Below are 19,714 nucleotides of genomic sequence, written 5' to 3'. Positions count from 1 at the left end.
CCATTATCACAGTGAGACATTATACATTATGAACACAAATAGTTACTTCAAAACTTTTATTGACACGTCATATTTACAGGTTTTTGGTTCATACTTTTTGGTATGAGGCAGGTGTGAAGACTCAATACAACTTTAATTGAGGGCATCTGTACGCACAACTCGTTCTTACCATGCTGTGTTTAGAAAAATGTCTTTACTTTGTATCACACCAATATTGCTGCCCTCGCAGCCCCGAGTCGCTTAGCTATAGGCTAAGTAGCCTAATAAGCAAGTAAGCTAGTCTCTCAGCTATACCAACAGGTGTGCTGTGTGTGTTCTGGTGGATGATAAATGGAGCGATGCGATGGGCCAGCTTATCAAACTTAGGGATGTGACGCTCGAAGCTGACGTTTCGAAACAGTGTCGAGCTTCCGAAACGCAAGTGTTTCGAAAAGTGTTTCGAAGTGTGGTTCAAAACACCCATGTCATGTAACCATGGCTAAGTGAGGCTTCGTGGTGTTTCAATTTGGTTTGGACAGGTGGCACACTTACCGCGCGAGCTAATTACCCGAGTAAACACCTGTTTGATCTAAATTACAAAGTCCCAGAATGCTTAAAAGTCATTCAAACATATCCTATCTTTGTGGGTTTTTTGTGAGGAGAGAGATTTTGAGAGATATAGCGACATATAGCGATTGATAGTGCATTCTTGTGATTGGTAGGTTAGTGATATAGATTAATTGACAGGCTAGAGACCGACAGTGAGCGATAGTTTAGATAGATATAGTCTAGTGACCCTTTGAAATACTGGCAGGAGAGGAGAGGTTTATCCAAACCTAAGTGTGATGGCAAAATATTTTATATGCCAGCAACAAGTGTGCCTTATGAAAGAATTTTTTCCAAGGCTGGGGAGGTTTATTCAAAAACAAGAAACAGATTAAATGCCAAGACGGCAGAACAACTAAATAAAAAATTATGTTGACATACAAAAAATGTGTTGTTTATTTTTCCAATGTTGAACCTGATTAGTCTAACCTGCTTCATTCATGTATCCTTTATTTCCCTACAACATGTTCCCAAAAAAAACCCTGGGCCATAAGCATAGCCTACATTTTAAAACCATTGTAGCATTTTCCTCTCCAGCATATTACAAAGGATAATGTAGGCCTACTATGAAACTGAAATAACAAAACATCTGTAACTGACAGATATAAAAATGTTCTAGTTACTGAAGGCATATACTAGTCTGAACTTTTTAAGCACCAGCAGGGAGTCGAACACCGGCCGCTCCGGCCGAATGCAAGTGTGTTCACCACTCAACCATGTGGCTGTGGACGTAATCTTGTGTTCCATGTTGGCTATTTATATTCTTCGTCTGAAGCAGTTGTGCTTCACAGTCAAAATGTGATGTTAGCAAAACTGGCCACTAGATGTCACCATGGAGTTACGTGTGTCGGATTGTTTCGAAGCCTCGACACAATTCCGGCGCAATTGCTTTGAACGTTTCGTTGTTTCACAAAGCCTCGTTCTGCCCATCCCTAATCAAACTTCCAAGCAGACAGGCGAACGTACTCGTGGTGCTTTTTCCTTCATCAGCTCTTCCTTCGTTCAGTGCTCGCACATCCCACGTTCTTCTTTTCTTCAGGCGTTTCAGGCTTCTTTGGTGGTTGTGTCCTACTTTCAGGCTCGACGTACCGCCCCCAGTTGGTGGGGCAGAGTATCACAGTTAATCCATAGTGCGCAGGCGCTAACCTTAACAATTTAACGTGCATTCAGGACAGCAGAAGTTGGAGTATGCTTCACGTCCACGGCAAAAATGACGCACGTCTTGGACACGCGCAAATGTGACGCACAACCATACCAGAGCCTTAAGGCTGGCTGCTTGGAGTCCGCATCAACGGGGCCTAAACATTTGTTAGCCTAGGCATTTGTCAGCAAAGCCTTTATATATATCCATAGTAGTATAATAGTATTTCTGATATGTTGCTGATTGGATCATAAACGGCCACAGCAACAAAGGGGAATGACTGACTCTTTTTTAACTAGATGTACCGCAGAGCGGTACAAAATATGACCGCCGCCCAGTCCAGCACATTTTTTCCACAAAAATAAATCACGCTGAAAGGCCTATATGATTCTAACTGTCTCACTAAATTGCATTATCCACACTCAATTCTCACTGGTATCTGCTAGACAACAAGTACCAAAACATGATTAGTTCATAGATTTCACATGTAAAATTCATTTTATACAACCCCACCCCCATCTTGCCTGTTCATAATTCTGAGAAATTGTTGAATTGTGTGCATGTATGCGTGTACACGTTTATGTTTATGTGTGTGTGTGTGTGTGTGTGCGTGTGCTTGTGTGTTTGCCTGCGTATGTGTGTTTGTGCATGTGCATGCATGCGTACATATGTCTACTGTGTGAGTATGTGTCATACGTATGATTACTGTGAATGTATGTGTTTGCGTGTGTATCTGTTTATGCACATGTGTGCACATGGAATGGGTTAACATGACCCCTGGAGGCAAACATACGGAAAAATTGGTCATCCTAGGCCCTACGGTTCTCAAGATATTCACAGAAAACTGTGTCTGCCCTACCCTCCTTTCGGGTGGTCCAGTACAGCGGGGGGGCTACAGATCAAAAACGAAAAATGATGGTTCCATGCTATCCATGCCCACCAAGTTTCGTGTACCCCGGTCTTTCAGTGTCCCGGGAATCCTTGTTGGTGTATGGTCACTAAATGTACACATAAATTATTTTATTGTAAGGCCCCCCATGAACGAAAGTTCACAAAACGTGGCATGCATTCGGAGGGTGTCATAATGATCCTACACTTTCAATTTCGTGCAGTTTTGACCATGTCAGCCAGAGATATTGTGATGAAAACACCTAATTTTTTGCTTTTTAATTTTTAACTAGGTGGCGCTATACATGAAATAAGTGGTAATGGGATGGGTTGACATGCCCCCATAAGACCAACATACAAAAAAAAGGTGGACCTCCTAGGCCCTACGGTTCTCGAGATATTCACAGAAAGCTGTCTCTGGCCACCTACAGGCCAGTTGGTGTATAGTAACATAAATTAATTTATTGTGTGGCCCCCCATGAACGTAATTCCACGAAACTTGGTGTGCATTCAGAGGGTGTCATAATGATCCTACACTTCCAATTTCGTGCAGTTTTGACTATGTTAGGTCACAGATACCTGCGATTACAACACCTCATTTTTACTTTTTGTGTTTAACTAGGTGGCTTATACATGAAATGAGTGGTTATGGAATGGGTTGACATGGCCCTTTGAGATCAACATACAAAAAAAAAATGGTCCTCCTAAACCCTACGGTTCTAGGTGATAGGAGATATTCACAGAAAACTGTGTCTGCCCTACCCTCCTTTCAGGGGGTGCAGTTCAGCGGGGGGGCTACAAATCAAAACGAAAAACGATGGTTCCATGCTATCCATATGGGGTTACATGCCCACCAAGTTTCATCTACCCCGGTCTTTCAGTGTCCCGGGAATCCTTGACGGAATTTGGACATGCGAAAAAGGGAAAAAAAAATAAATAAATAAATAAATAAAAAATCTGACTAAACCTATATGACCGCCGCTTCGCTGCGCGGCGGTCATAATAACTGTTACGTTATTTTCTATATTTCTGATATGTTGCTGATTGGATCATAAACGGCCACAGCAATGAAGAAAAGTGAAAGTGATTGATAATGACTGACTGACTGTTATTGTGTTACATGCTCTAAATGTAAAGCACGTTGAGCTGCATTCTGTGTATGAAAGGTGCTATACAAATGAAGCTTATTATTATTATTATTATTATTATTATTGGTTACCTTGTTTCAAGCCATTCTAGCATGGTATTGAAAGCCTGCAGGAAGACCCAGCTCCATTTGCGCCAGTTCTCATTAATATTCAACGAGCTAAGCTGCTTAACTCTGATTGGCTAACAGCTAGTAGGTTTCATCCATAACATGTATTGACCACCGTTATCAACTAATTTTAGCTTCATGGCATGAACTTAGCTTGGCTAGCGAGTGCTAGCATTGTCCAAATGTACATAAAACCTGCTAACGACTTAATTAAACCTGTATAACATAGCACTTCCTTGAGTTGACAATAACATTTTACTTACGGGCACTGGTCGTAGACTGCTGCGATGGTAGCCTACTGCTCCAGGCTTCCACAGCAACCTTTTTGCAAAGCCTGTGGCATTGTTCCAAAAAATAAACTGAAGCCATTTGATTCTCAAGTCTGGGTTCTTGGGCAAAATGCATTGTTGAAGTTCTATTTGTGCATAGTGCACAAGCCCGTTGACATTCAGCCTTGCATAGGCCTACGAAAACTGTCACAGAGCTAAATGAATTTTGTGGGCATGGTCTCAACTGGGCGGGCTCATTAATAGTAATGAGCTCAATCAATTCCACGTCAAACTGAAGAGCTTTTGCAATTGGCCTAATTTCTCTGCTTATTTCTTTTCAGTGGCTAGAGCTGACCAGTAGCTGTTCATTTTCACATTCACAATATAACACATACAGTATGGACCTAACATGTTAAAAAAAATACAAGTAAAAACGGTTTTGTGTGGAAGGGCACCTTTAAACGGACAAATTACTGGCATGCACCAATAACAGTAACCAGCACAAAAGCTCTATATTTTCACTTCCACAGCCCTGCTTCTCTCTGTCTCTTCAAACAGGTCTTTCTTAGGTGCTGTTCAGTGCCAATCTAACAATTTATCCTTCTTCTGTTTTCTTCTGATTACTACTTTTAGGAGTATACCACCAACTGTACAGAAGTGTGTAATAACATGAACTTCATAGAGTCTAGGCTTGTATTAATTAAAAACAAAACAAAAAATCACTTATATTTTTCATTATACCAGTATTATTATGAAAAATAAATAAAGCTTGAAGTCTCTCCCTTGTCATGCCATTTTCTTCAAGTATATCTTGTATTGTGTTCTCTCCTTATCATTCCTGCCACTTTATTCTAAAACCATTATATTTCTCACATGCAAATAGCACATGTTCTACATCTTCATTGTCTTGACATTCTATTCATAAACCCTTTCCCACTATGTAAAGTAGCGTTCAACCCTGTGCGACCTAATAAGTCTGGTGTAGACCACTTCTTCCCTTTGGTTTAAATCCAGTGAAGTAACCCTTTTCCCGGTCTTTTTTTTTTTATTTTATGGTATGTCTAGCATTAAAATCTGCCTCCCATTCACTTTGCCATCTTTGTATAACTTTGGATAACTATGGATTTGGCGTCACCCTTCCCCATTGAAACATTAATTCCTATATATTTGTTTTCCAGCAATCTAACAATTTCCAGCTGAACTCCCAATTAGTGTATGTGCGGACATCCTCAGAGCACCTCCCCATGGTCCTAAAGCCGTTCCAGCATAGCCCTGGTGAAGTATATGCCATCCACAACCTTACCCAATGGGATCTGGCAACGGTTTGCACTAGTGTGACCCCAAGAGCAGCTTGGGGCACCACAATGTGACAAATAAGTCTATCTGAATGTGAAAATATACACTCTGGAATCACACTCATGTTTTTGTATACTAGGAATCACTCTCCCCACACACTCTGTCACACATGATAAACACAAAGGTATTCACTAACTGGCCTAAATGTTCTATTTCAATTTAATTTTCAATTTAATTTCACTTATACACGTCTCATTGTGCTTTATAGAACGTTAAACATTCAGAGAGAGCCCATGAGTAACAGGGGCAAGGAAAAACTCCCTAGAATTGGAGATACATGATAATGAATAGGTTAGTTAGGTGCAGAGAATGTTTTTTTTTTATTTTTTTTTTATTTATTTATTTGCAAACATCATTGACATTACAGAAAATGCAACACTACGACATGCACATGAATACTACATACGACAAACAGACGTACATTACACAAACACATACTGTAACTTAACAAGACATCACATTGACTTGGCTTCCACAAACATAACACAACATAACATTAATAACAGAAAGGCTAAGGATGATTTATGGTCCAGGATGATTACAGATATGATTATCAGGGATGAAATTGATGACCGGAATGAAAAGAAGGGGGATGGGGGTGCGGATGGTAGCTCTAAGAGTGTGAATGAGGTGGTGTTGGGATGGGGGTGGGGATGGGGGGTGAGGGGTAGTGAGTATGTGAGGATGTATGTGTGTGTGTGTGTATGTGCGCATATGTATAAGGCTGGCTTGCTGTTGGGCCAGGGGGAGAGAAGCTGGAACATAGAGAGGGAGGGTTTCAGAGGAGAGGAGTTGTAATTATTCTATTAATGATAAGTATAATAATAGGAATAACTGATTGCCTGGTTGATTGCCTGACTGATTGCCAACCTGGGCACCCATTAATGGCCACAGTTCCACCCAGCCCCTGCAGTTATACTGCGACGAGCTGACAGAGGGGAGGACCTGCGTGCCACCCATCGCCACAGGCCCCCAGCATATGCACACATCCCCCACTACCACGACCAACCACACCTCGCCCCCAGACCTTCACCCAACACGCCACTCTTGACCTAAATATGTACAGTATGTGAATGGCTAGGTTGAGGGGTCTATCTAGAGTGTAGCATTAAAAGAAGTGGGCATGCATGCAGGTGTAGAGAATGTTTAAAGCCACCTGAGGTAAAACCAGTCACAAAAAGTATCGAATTAAATGTTAAATCTTCAAAAAAATAAGCATAATGTGCTTTCCTTGCTGACTGTTTGGAATTATTGTAGTTAATGTAATCTTACTGCTCTTTTGACAGAGAGCACATTACTTTTTCACTTGGAGCATGCCAACACATATGCCATTCACTAAAGTGTAAATAATAATAAAAAAAATGGGGCCCAGTGATGCACATCTGTTAAGCTGATCTTTAATGTATACTTCGGGACGTTGTACTGTATATTTTCAATCCAAACAAGATGTACACCCTGAAACAATTAAGCAGTAAGCCCTGCAAGACCGTACTGTAGGTTTCCAACAGGAAAGATGATTTTAAACACTGTTTTGCATCATGCCTAACACCACCCCTTTGTTGTTCTAGAAATCAGAATGGTTGCCAAGCAACACAAAGACACAGCAACTCTAACTTTTGTATCAATTCATGGTGTATAAATAAATAATGACATGCAGTCAGCATTAAGGGTTGCGTTGGACTTTTCAATGGCATCGAACATGATTCATCGAACATGAATCCTTATCAAGTACCGAAAGTATCCATTTTAGAATGTTAAACTAAACTATGCAAAATCCCCCTTCTGTGTCTCTCTTTGCAGAAAACCCTTCTCTCAGCAGTGAGATGAAAACATGGTTCATTCAAGTTTATTTCCAGTCCTTTGATTTAGTTGTACAATATAGGTGTGGAATTGAAATGTTATTTTAACATTGCATTTGTGTAGAAATGCTGTTTTCCCCTCCATGTATCCCCCTTTCAATGTGTTGAAATGGTGGAAAGAAACAACCCCTGCTCCTCAAGACTACTGTAGCTTTACACTTGCCAACTTATCCAAAAGAAAACATTTTGACTACCATTATCTCTCTTTCTGTCTATTAACTTATAATCATTTGTGTTTTCTGCTCTCTCCCTCCTTTTTTTATTTTTCCCTCCCACTTGTTTTCCCAAGAAAGAATTTGCTTAGACCTTCTGGCTGTGTGGTTTTGACAGGGACTTGGAACGTCTGAAAGTATGTAGACTTACTAAAAAGAGGACAAAGGAATAGACAAAAGGAGAGAAGAGTAACAGAGCAAAGGGAGAACAAAAGGGAATAGTTTTATAGAAAACCACTTTTGGCAGCCAACTAAATGTTGTAGCCCTCTCATGATGTTTGCTTTGTTCCCGAAAAGATGGTGTAACCGTTCTCTTACTCTGTCTATACTGGCAGTCCTGTTGTCTCTTTTCCATGGCCACAGCTTCCATGCAGTTCAGGGTGAGGATTACTATCGGAGGGTCCAGCTAAATCGCGAGCATTATCACCACATACCTGAATCAGACCAGCATGCCCTTGAGAGACACCAGCTGCAGGGCAACAACCGAAGTGGAAAGTCTGCTTTCAGAAAAGCACATAAAACTAGCGCTGAGAGGAATACACAAGCCACTGGGGGATCAGAGACATCAGGTAAACATGTTCCTCTACTTTGCTTAAATTGTCCTTTTAACCCAAAACTTCTATCAGTAAAATTATCTCCACTATAATACTCACTTTCTCAGTAACTCTGATCATCTGACCCTCAGATCATCTGAAACCTTAGAATATTCATTTGGAAAACAATATTACTGCTGAACCTTTGTGGTAAGAGGGATGTAGGGTTAATGAATGATGGCATCTAGAGGGAATACTCATTGTGGGTGTGCCTGTTTCTTGAGCAGTTGTGGGTGGGCCATTTATATTTTGCCAACAGTGTGTGGGTTTAAATACAAACAGAGCCAGGACCAGCTGGCTCAGGGACTCCTTCCACCAGGCAATCAGGCTCAAGGTTTCTTCCGGGAATATGGGAGTTTTTCCTTGCCACTGTTGCCATATGACGTGCTTGTAGGGGGTTAAGGCTGCCAGTCGTCCGGTCGTTGCGTTCCTTAAACGTCTGTAGATAAATTCATATAATCACAACAAATACTAAGAACATACTTAGGCTAACTGCTTAGGGTCCACATCAACGGGGCCTAAGCATTTGTTAGCCTAAGCATTTGTTAGCAAAGCCTATACTACCGCAACAACTTGCTGCGTAAGCCACAAAAATGTATTATTGTTATTATTATTTTCTTCTCTATTATTGTGTTGTTATTATTATTTTCTTCTCTATTATTGTGTTAAATGTTCCAAATGTAAAGCCCTTTGAGCTGCATTCTGTGTATGAACGGTGCTATACAATTAAATCTTATTATTATTATTATTATTATTATTATTTTTAAACACCACCTAAATTCTTTGAGTGTTTCTAGTTGCTTGTTCATTTTTATTGTGTTTTTTCCATTCTGTTTTTACTGCTTTTGTGTGTGGTACAACGGCATGTAACAAGATTGATAACAGCCTGAGGCACAGAAGGAAGGGAAGTCAGAACTGGCAAAAGAGCATCTTTCTCAATTCGCCAACCCATAGTTTCCGGTGGAGGCAGTGCAGGTCTTTGTTGATTTGCTTGGAGCCATACAGCTGCTTAGTAGTGTGCCCTCTTGATATGGAATGATAATGCATCATGGCTTGGAGGCAGTCTCTCCAAAGGAACAGCCTGAGCAAATAGAAAGAGGCCCTGGCCCTGAGCCAGCTTTGAAAACCTCGCAAATAAAGGCTTCCACATCAGCACAGGTGGTACTGCTTAGGTCACCTCTGCACCAGTCTATAACTCATTTTCGACCAAAAATGCAGTTACTGCCTTTTGCCTTTGTAGGGCAGTATTGCAATCTCACAATGGAAAAAATGAGGAAAAATCCAACCTTGAAGGGAAGCGAATTTATTTTGAGAAAAAGATCAATCTCATAAAGAAATAAATATTTTTAACAAAAACATGTCACTCACAATTATTGGCACCCCTGCTTGTCATACCTTAAGCCTCCCTTTTCCAATAAAACAGCTTGTAGATTAAACAGTATTAAACAGTAAAGGGCCTAGGATCGATCCCTGCCTGGCATAGCGCCACCACCTGGCCAAGACGGAAAATGTGCCAGAAATTGGTAATGCCTTTATTGGTTGATCTGAAACTTTACAAAATATTGGATATCATTATTGTGATGATATTCACATGTGTAATTCACATGCCTAATATAGCGCCACCATCTGGCCAAAAAGTGTATCAGAAATGGTCTTTGCTTAAAACGAAAGAATAAATTTTACACATGCACCACGTCGGTGCTTTGTTAGATTCTGAAATGTCACGGGTAGCGGCCCGCAGGTGCTCGGGCCCGTCATTGCCGCTTGCGGCTATATTTAGGGCCCGAGCACCGAAGGGCGCAAGGCCCTATTGTTTTTGTAAGAATTATTATTATTATTAAGTATTATTATTGTTATTCTACTTTTTTGCTTTCCTGTTTTTGAGGTGGTTAACATGGTCGAAAACTCTTGAAATTTGGCACACACGTCAGGTGTCACGCATCGCAGTTAGGTACAAGAGCTTGACCCCGGGCGTGGCCCAGGGACTCGCTAGTGCCCCCTTAGGTGACTGATCTCGTGGTTGGCAAATATTTTGAGGTGGTTAACATAATCGAAAAGTCTTGAAATTTGGCACACACATCAGGTGTCACACAAAGCAGCTAGGTAAAAAAGCTTGGCCCCGGGCATGGCCCAGGGACTCGCCAGCGCCCCCTTAGGTGACTGATCCCGTGGTGGGCATATACTTTCAGCTACACACACCAAATTTGGTAGGTGTCTGTATCTCCCCAAGATGAACTACTTTCGTATGTACAATGCATTAGCCACGCCCAACAGGAAGTGAGGTATTTGGGATTTTGTGCAGACTAATATGTGATGAAATATGTGCTGAATCGTGATCCAAAAGAGGTGCTTCCCATGGGTGAAAACGCATGAAATTTGGCGCACACATCAAGTTATACAGTGAATAGACAAGGATAAAAGCTTGGAACCGGGCATTGCCCAGGAAGTCCATAGCGCCCCCTTATGTCACTGTGACTTGTGGTTGGCATATAGTTTTAGATACACACACCAAATTTGGTGGGTGTATGTAACTCCCAAAAACAAACAACTTTTGTATTAACATGCCATTAGCCACGCCCACAGGAAGTGAGGTAATTGAGAATTTGTGCGTTGTGGACATGATCAATTTTAACGTACTCCTCCTAGACGGTTGATCCGATTCATGTCAAAGTTGGTATACATGACGTTGAGATGTTCCTGATTCTAAATTGTGAAGCCTTTTTTTTTTATATGTTGTACTTAAACAATAAATGTGTCATAATTCACCATGCATGGCTTGAAATGTTTTAAATTTCACAGGTCATTGAAGACCATGTTAATGATAATATTCACATGCCCATAATGCATGTTTGGCATAGCACCACCAACTGGCAACAGAAAGAATGACAATTATGCTGATTTCACATGATCAATTTGAACATACTCCTCCTAGACGGTTTGTCAGATTAATTTGAAATTTGGCAAACATTATGCCAAGATGTCGCTGATGTTAAATTGTGAAGGGATTTGTGAATGTTGTACTATATTTGATATGATTTTAATATCTCACCACATAAACAGGAAATGTGTCATAAATCACAGTGCATTGAATGAATGGTCTGAAACTTCTCAGGTTAATAGATATCATGATTATGATGATATCCAGACACCCAATGGGCCTGCCTGGCATAGCGCCACCACCTGGCCAAGCAGGAAATGTGCCAGAAATGGAAAATGCCTTAAGTGATTGATCTGAAACTTTATAAAATATTGGATATCATTATTGTGATGATATTTACATTCGTAATTCACAGGCCTAGCATAGCGCCACCATCTGGCCAAGCAGGAAATGTGCCAGAAATGCTCTATGCTTTGAATAAATGGTCTGAAACTTTTCAGGTTAATAGATATTATGATTATGATGATATCCAGACACCCAATGGGCCTGCCTGGCATAGCCCCACCACCTGGTCAAGCAGGAAATGTGCCAGAAATGGACAATGCCTTAAGTGATTGATCTGAAAGTTTACAAACATTCTGGATATCATTATTGTGATGATATGCACATGTAATTTCAATGCCTAACATAGCACCACCATCTGGCCAAAAAGTGTATCAGAAATGTTCTTTGCTGAAAATGAATGGTCTGAAATTTCTCAGGTTAATATATTATGATTATGATGACACCAAATGGGCCTGCTTTGCATTACGCCCCCACCTGGCCAAGCAAGTAAATGTGCCAAAAAAAACATGGAAAAACAAATAGCACACACATCAAATATGTACATTTTACACATGCACCACGTCGGTGCTTTGTTAGATTCTGAAATGTCACGGGTTGTGGCCCACAGGTGCTCGGGCCCACCATTGCCGCTTCCGGCTATATTTATTTATATAGTACTTTTCAAGCATTGAGCACAAAGTGCTTACAGACAAACATGAAGAGCATTTTTTTCTATGCACAAAGTGCAACAAAAGTGCTTCACACACAAGACCCAAACAAACAAATAACAAAAATGCCTAACGGAGCGGCGTAATCCCCAGCGTACCCGTCACACGTGAAACATACAACATGTGAAACATTCAAGACGGATAACAAACAAACAATCAAAAACAAATAATAAAAGAAATAATTAAGACATTTTAAAAAGAAAACTCATGTTAACTTAGTAGTCCAATTGGTTGCATCTAGTTAAGCGGCTGAATAGTCCAAGGGCAATGATGAAGGCGCACAGCTGTGTCCAACCCGGAGGATTTAATGTTTTCCTGGCAGTCTGGAGAGCACTGGAAACCCTATTGGAGCACCCTACTGTTTAAACATAGCCTACACAAGGATACAAGGATACAAGGAAGTTTATTGTCACATGCATATAGTTACTGGAAGTAAGAAATGCAGTGAAATTATGTCTGGTGTCAGCCTATTTGTGCATTAATGGGGGGTAAAAGTGCAGTAGAAGAGGGGTTTAGTAGATTAAGTGGCAAGGGCTGCATAAAAAGGTGGGGAGGATTGGGATTGGGTGGAGGGCACCAACAAGGAGCACCCAAGAGCAACAGGGGCAAGGAAAAACTCCCTTACCAAGGAAGAAACCTTGGGCAGATCCACGGCTCAAGGGGCTAACCCAACTGCCAGGGGTCTTGGTGTGTGTGTTGGGGGGATGACAGGGGAGATGGGATAGTGTGCTGTGTATGTGGGGAGAGGGCAGTGTGCAATATGTGTGTTGGAGAAGCTTCCTCAGTTTAAGCTATGTAGCATACACTAATACACAATATGTTACATAAAAGAAAAATGGGGAAATGGGGATCCAAAATCATTGGATACATATATTTTTCTAGCTATTTAGCCTAAACGGCATAGTGCATGGTATTTCCATAACCGCGAGACAGCACTTCACGATGACGGCAATGAGTAGTTAACAGACAAGACGCAATCTATCTGAATATCTGCAATCTAGCAATCTATCTAAAATAACACCTATTTGAAGCCCATTTTTCTTTTATGTAATATTGTGTATTAGTGTAGGCTACATAGCTTAAACTGTGTAGGCTATGTTTAAACAGTAGGGCCTACTGCAAGTTTAATGTCAGCATGTCGAATTTAAAGTCCACACGTCGAGATTAAAGTAGATATGATATTTCAACTTTATTCTCGAAATGTCGAGTTTAATGTCGACATGCTGACTTTAAAGTCAACATGTCGAGTTTAATCTCGCCATGGCAAAAATATTTGTTTTCTTCATGTTCTTTCAGTAGCTGGCATTTCTAAAACAAGAGTTATTTGCAAGTGTGTTGTTAATGTTCAGTCTTATTTTTTTTAATTTTGCTACTGAAAAAGAATGCAAACTCCTCACATTTGTCAACTGAGAAAAGTTCTGGTGTTATGTCAGTTGGGGGATTTGTTAACCTCTCAACAGTGGAGAAAAGCACACGAGCATTATTTATATTCCTGTTTATAATGTCAGAGAAAAAGTTCTGCCTTGCCTTGCAAATTGCATTGTTATACTGGCGTAGCATGTCTTTATGAATTTGGTAGTCAATTTGTAGCTTGGTCTTGTGCCATTTTCTCTCTGTTTTCCTGCATTCTCTTTTGGCTTGTTTAATCACTGGATTGTGTCTCCATGGTGCAGTTTGCTTGTTGTTAACTTTTTTCATTTTTACTGGGGCAATGTCATCCATGATTTGTCTCATGTTTTCTGTGAAGCTATTCGTCAGGTCATCTACAGAGTTTGACCGAGGTGGGTTGTGAGAGAATGCTTGCTCAAACAGGGCAATGGTATTCTCATTTATGATTCTCTTTCCTACAGTCCAAGACAAATTCTGAGAAAGGGGGAACATACGCACATCAAAGAAAACACAGAAATGATCAGATACAGCCAGATCCATAACATTTGTAGAAACATTTAAACCTTTGGTAATGACAAGGTCAAGAGTATGTCCATGTGAGTGTGTTGGCCCCTGTACATGCTGTGTTAGATCAAATGTGTCCATGTGCATGACAAAATCTCTTGTGTTGTTGTTCTCTGCATTATCTATATGCAAATTAAAATCCCCTGTGATAATAATGGATTCAAACTCTAAGCAAATATTTGACAGCAGTTCACAAAATTCTTCAAGAAACATTTTTACTGACTGTCTTGGAGGCCTATAAATGGTCACAATTAGTATGTTGGTCACTTTACAAGTGAACAAAGTTATTCAAAGGATGTGAAGTCCCCAAAAAATACCTGCTTGCACTGAAAAGATTCTTTAAATATTGTGGCGATTCCTCCCCCTTTCTTCTTGTCACGGGCAATGCTCATGAACTTAAAATTTGGGGGAGCAGATTCAATCAGGGTAACAACAGGCATGATCAAGCCATGTTTCAGTTAAAAGCATAAAATCAAGTGAGTGCATACATATCAGATCCTTAATTAAAAATGTCTTGTTTGAGAGTGACCTGACATTTAGTAGAGCTAATCTTACAGTAGTGGTAATTGGGAAGGTCATTTGCACAGGTGTATACAGATTTTGTTTTGGGACTGCTTTTAAATTGGACTGATTTACCCTGTTCAGTCGCCATCTTATGCCGTCTTTGAACACTAGTTATCAGTACAGTGATGGGGAATTGGGACGTGGGTGATGCCTGGAGGGATATGGGGAGGTATCAGGAGCCGGAGGCTCTGATGCTGCATTCAGTCAATCAGTTCTCGAATAGCGTGGGGCTGTCTGAACAGCATACAGCACATTTGCTGCCAGTAGACGTGCACCAGTGATGTTTGGGTGAATTCCGCCGCGTTTAAAAAGAGTGTCTTTCTGCCAAAATACGTTGAAATTGTCGATAAAACCCACACCGTGCTCTCTGCAAGTATGCTGAAGCCAGTGACTGAGGCTAAGAATTCTGCTAAAACGTTCATCTCCATGCCCTGCAGTTGAAATTGGGCCTGAAATAAAAACAGACTTTCCACATTTTTTTAAAAGTCCCATGAGAGCCAGAAAAATCAGTCTTTGTTAATTCCAACTCCCGACGGCCAGTATCATTTGACCAGGGTTGGGTCAGATTATTTTGAAATGGTAATCCATTACTGACTACAAATTACATGGCTATTTTTGTAATCAGTAACGTAATCAGTTGGATTACCAAAAACATGTAACGTAATCTGATTACTTTAGGATTAATTTTAGATTACTTCAATAATGTCCCTTAAGTAAAAGACACCATCACTGAATGGATGAAAGAATTCTCATTTTATTTTTCTCTTCATTATTTCATTACATCTAAGAAATCTCTTTGCTCTGATTAAAGCATTCCTGTGTGAATTAACTGATCTTTGCAGCAGCAGCAGCAGCAGCAGCAGCAGCAGCAGCAGCAGCAGCAGCAGCAGCAGCAGCAGCAGCAGCAGCAGCAGCAGCAGCAGCAGCAGCAGCAGCAGCAGCAGCAGCACTCGATGTTGGCGTAGTGCCTTCCCTCACGGTAGCAGCAGCAGGAGCAGCACCAGCAGCAACGCCGGATGTCGGCGAAGTCGGGCCATCCCTCACAGCGGCAGCAGCAGCAGCAGCAGCAGCAGCAGCAGCAGCAGCAGCAGCAGCAGCAGCAGCAGCAGCAGCAGCAGCAGCAGCAGCAGCAGCAGCAGCAGCAGCAGCAGCAGCAGCAGCAGCAGCAGCAGCAGCAGCAGCAGCAGCAGCAGCAGCAGCAGCAGCAGCACTCGATGTTGGCGTAGTGCCTTCCCTCACGGTAGCAGCAGCAGGAGCAGCACCAGCAGCAACGCCGGATGTCGGCGAAGTCGGGCCATCCCTCACAGCGGCAGCAGCAGCAGCAGCAGCAGCAGCAGCAGCAGCAGCAGCAGCAGCAGCAGCAGCAGCAGCAGCAGCAGCAGCAGCTTTTCGATGTTGGCGTAGTGCCTTCCCTCACGGTAGCAGCGGCAGCAGCAGCAGCAGCAGCAGCAGCAGCACTCGATGTTGGCGTAGTGCCTTCCCTCACGGTAGCAGCAGCAGGAGCAGCACCAGCAGCAACGCCGGATGTCGGCGAAGTCGGGCCATCCCTCACAGCGGCAGCAGCAGCAGCAGCAGCAGCAGCAGCAGCAGCAGCAGCAGCAGCAGCAGCAGCAGCAGCAGCAGCAGCAGCAGCAGCAGCAGCAGCAGCAGCAGCAGCAGCAGCAGCAGCAGCAGCAGCAGCAGCAGCAGCAGCAGCAGCAGCAGCAGCAGCAGCAGCAGCAGCAGCAGCAGCAGCAGCAGCAGCAGCAGCAGCAGCAGCAGCAGCAGCAGCAGCAGCAGCAGCAGCAGCAGCAGCAGCAGCAGCAGCAGCAGCACTCGATGTTGGCGTAGTGCCTTCCCTCACGGTAGCAGCGGCAGCAGCAGCAGCAGCAGCAGCAGCAGCAGCAGCAGCAGCAGCAGCAGCAGCAGCAGCAGCAGCAGCAGCAGCAGCAGCAGCAGCAGCAGCAGCAGCAGCAGCAGCAGCAGCAGCAGCAGCAGCAGCAGCAGCAGCAGCAGCAGCAGCAGCAGCAGCAGCAGCAGCAGCAGCAGCAGCAGCAGCAGCAGCAGCAGCACTCGATGTTGGCGTAGTGCCTTCCCTCACGGTAGCAGCGGCAGCAGCAGCAGCAGCAGCAGCAGCAGCAGCAGCAGCAGCAGCAGCAGCAGCAGCAGCACTCGATGTTGGCGTAGTGCCTTCCCTCACGGTAGCAGCAGCAGGAGCAGCACCAGCAGCAACGTCGGATGTCGAAGGGGAAGTCGGGCCATCCCTCACAGCGGCAGCAGCAGCAGCAGCAGAGGCAGCAGCAGCAGCAGCAGCAGCAGCAGCAGCAGCAGCAGCAGCAGCAGCAGCAGCAGCAGCAGCAGCCAGCGCAGCAGCAGCAGCAGCAGCAGAGGCAGCAGCACTGGACGTCGACGGAGAAACCAGGCCATCCCTCACGGGCGCAGCAGCAGCAGCAGCACTCGATGTTGACGTAGGGCCTTCCCTCACGGTAGCAGCGCAGCAGCAGCAGCAGCACTCGATGTTGACGTAGTGCCTTCCCTCACGGTAGCAGCAGCAGGAGCAGCACCAGCACTGGATGTCAACGTAGATGCCGGGCCATCGTCCACCAGTGGATTCTGTGGCTGGATGTTTGTAGAGTTGACGATGGAGAGGGCACTGTACCGGTTTGAGAGAGGCAGACGAGGTAGGCCTACGTTTCTGCTGGAGCACTTCTTACCGCGGCGTGTCATGTTAGCCTCAGTCCATGGCTGGAAACGGGGCGCCGAAGAGATGGGCAATGGTCGGTGTGCTGGATCCAACAGGATATAGTGTCTTGAATGGTTGCTCTCAGGAGTGACTCAGAAAGTCACGCAGACAACTGTCTCACTCTCAAGACACTAACTTATAGCTGTCTCACTCCCAGGGTACTAAGCTACACAATAACATAATGGGAATTTGTTGTCTAGCTCCTTTTATGTATCATGGACCGATTTGTTTCCTATTTTTTTTGTCACGGACCGGGCGGGGGTCGTTCCATGTTACATGTTCCATATGTGTTGTGCATGCGCATTACTTGAAAACAACTAGCTCCAGTTATGTATGAACAGTGAAGGTAACGATCTCTTAAACATGTGAAAAACGTGAACTTGAAGAAGTGAAATTGAACAATATTAACTATGAAAATTACTTGAAGCTACATCTATGTAGTGTGAACATGCTTAACAAAATATGGGAACTAAACGTGCATTACGAATATAATCAGTGGGAGCCCTGTGCTTGTTTCCCAGCAATAAGAAGGTTCCATCTGGGGGTGATGGAAGACAGTGACACCCTCAGTGTGTTTGAAATGTCCAATCGATTGCGCAATTTGGTCTTAGTTGCAGTCATTGCCGAAAACCCGGCCTCGCATAGATACGTGGTGGGAAATGGTAGCAACGTTTTCAGCGCTTTTACGGCTATCTCGGGATATTCTGCTTTGGTTTTGATCCAAAAACCCGCCAGAGAGGTTTCTTTATACACACTCTTAAGACCACAGTCATTTGCAATTTCGATCAACTGCTCATCCTCCTGCTCATCCTCCTCCTGCTGACAAGTTAGCACTATTCAATATTGACAAATGGGTTGCGGACCCACTCATTGGTTTGCCGTGGATCTTTGGAGGATGGGAAGTAACGCTCAAACTCATTTGAAAGCGCAACAAGGTGATGCGCACCAGCTGCGAGAGAAAGGGGGGGGCAGGGGGAGCACTGCCCCCCCTGGTGGAAACGGGTAATTGCATTGTTTCAAAAATTAGTGAAATAGGCCTACTGTACGTTTGGCATGACCAGATATTTTAAAAATAATTTAAATAACACAAAACAACGATTTAAGGAACGGGCTATGCGGTTGATGATGGGAGCAGCCAGGTTTTCTTCTCTTGCAATCCTTCACATCGAAAGCGACATTACGGCCAACCTGACGAGGCATGCAGGACGCAAAAAACGAAAATTACTGTTGCACTAGCATAGACATCTTGCCGTGCCAACGTTGCAATAAAGGTTGCCTAAATACCATGTATATAAATGTCCTGTCAGCTTACTAATTGATTTTGCGTTGTGTGTAGATTTGGACTTTTTATTCCACTTTGTTTAAACAGCAAAGTGGCGAAGCCTTGTTCACCTGTTTGGAACTGGCTGGTGAATGTGACGCGCGCAGGCCTGGCTAGATGACCCTTTTTGTGCATCTAGGCCTACTGATCGCTGATTACTTTTTTTTGTGTCATTGGATTACAGCAAAATATGAATATTTTTTTCTTAACGTAATGGCGTGATTGCGCTTTGTTTCTGCGTTTGGAGAGGCATCAGACTGTGAACACTTCCTTTGATTCTTGGAGTTCTCGCTATGATTTAGGTATGCCCTGCACTCAATAGTCTACAGTTTGGAGTTTACTTACTTTGCCTTTGTAAAATCGAATTTGAGTTTTCAATGACTTGTTCTCCTTAAGCTAAGCATACATGAATCGAATCATCTTATTATTTAAAACTCCACTCTGGAGTCAGGTGGCTCGCATGCCAGCAGCACTCTTGAGACGGGGTGTACCAATGTTCCACAAGCACAGCTAAGCTAGCTGGCATCATTTACACTAGGCTATATAGTTCGTTTTTAATAGCAAACAGAAATGTCAAGATGGCAACAGGACATTACATTCTTTAATTGACAAAATATGATTGTACAAAATATTCAATCAATGTGGCGCAAATGAGGCTAGAGGCGGTGGATTAATTTATCAAAAGTGAGCAGCAACCAGACTCTATGGGCTAAGCCCCGAATGTTTTCAACTGCTAGGCGACACCCCTGTCTATTGCGTTTCAAGACAACCGTGCTGCATTGGGTTTCATAAGGACGAATTGTTAAATTGTTACAATGTAATTATTTAGCATGTTTGTTTTCTTCATATGTGCTCATGCTGTGTTCCCCAGGTGGTAGGCCAGGTCTCAGCTGCTACAATTATTTATTTATTTTTTGTCTGCCCCCCTGGCTCGACTGTCAAACTCCGCCTATGGAAAGGGCCCTGCCTCAGTCTCTCCCAAAACCCCCACTACTGTTTGGAACATATCAAATACACCCCGGTCCACTCGTCGTCCCCAGAAATCAAGCTTGGCTTTAAATTCAGC

The 19,714-nt window shown here is 43.1% G+C and overlaps 1 protein-coding gene across 1 annotated transcript in view; it reads left to right on the top strand.

Annotated features, from left to right (window-relative positions):
- Positions 1-7,538: 7,538 nt before the first annotated feature.
- LOC125287565 (inactive carboxypeptidase-like protein X2) overlaps positions 7,539-19,714 on the top strand; it is a gene marked incomplete in the record, with an annotated part of 196,546 nt that continues 184,370 nt past the window's right edge. Inside the window, 1 exon segment of the mRNA XM_048233475.1 lies at positions 7,539-8,134. Coding sequence (XP_048089432.1) covers positions 7,837-8,134 — 298 coding nt within the window.

Source organism: Alosa alosa, chromosome 22 (assembly GCF_017589495.1).
Source record: "Alosa alosa isolate M-15738 ecotype Scorff River chromosome 22, AALO_Geno_1.1, whole genome shotgun sequence".
NCBI classification, from domain to species: Eukaryota; Metazoa; Chordata; class Actinopteri; order Clupeiformes; family Clupeidae; genus Alosa; species Alosa alosa.
This window is presented reverse-complemented; position numbering and strand designations above follow the sequence as displayed.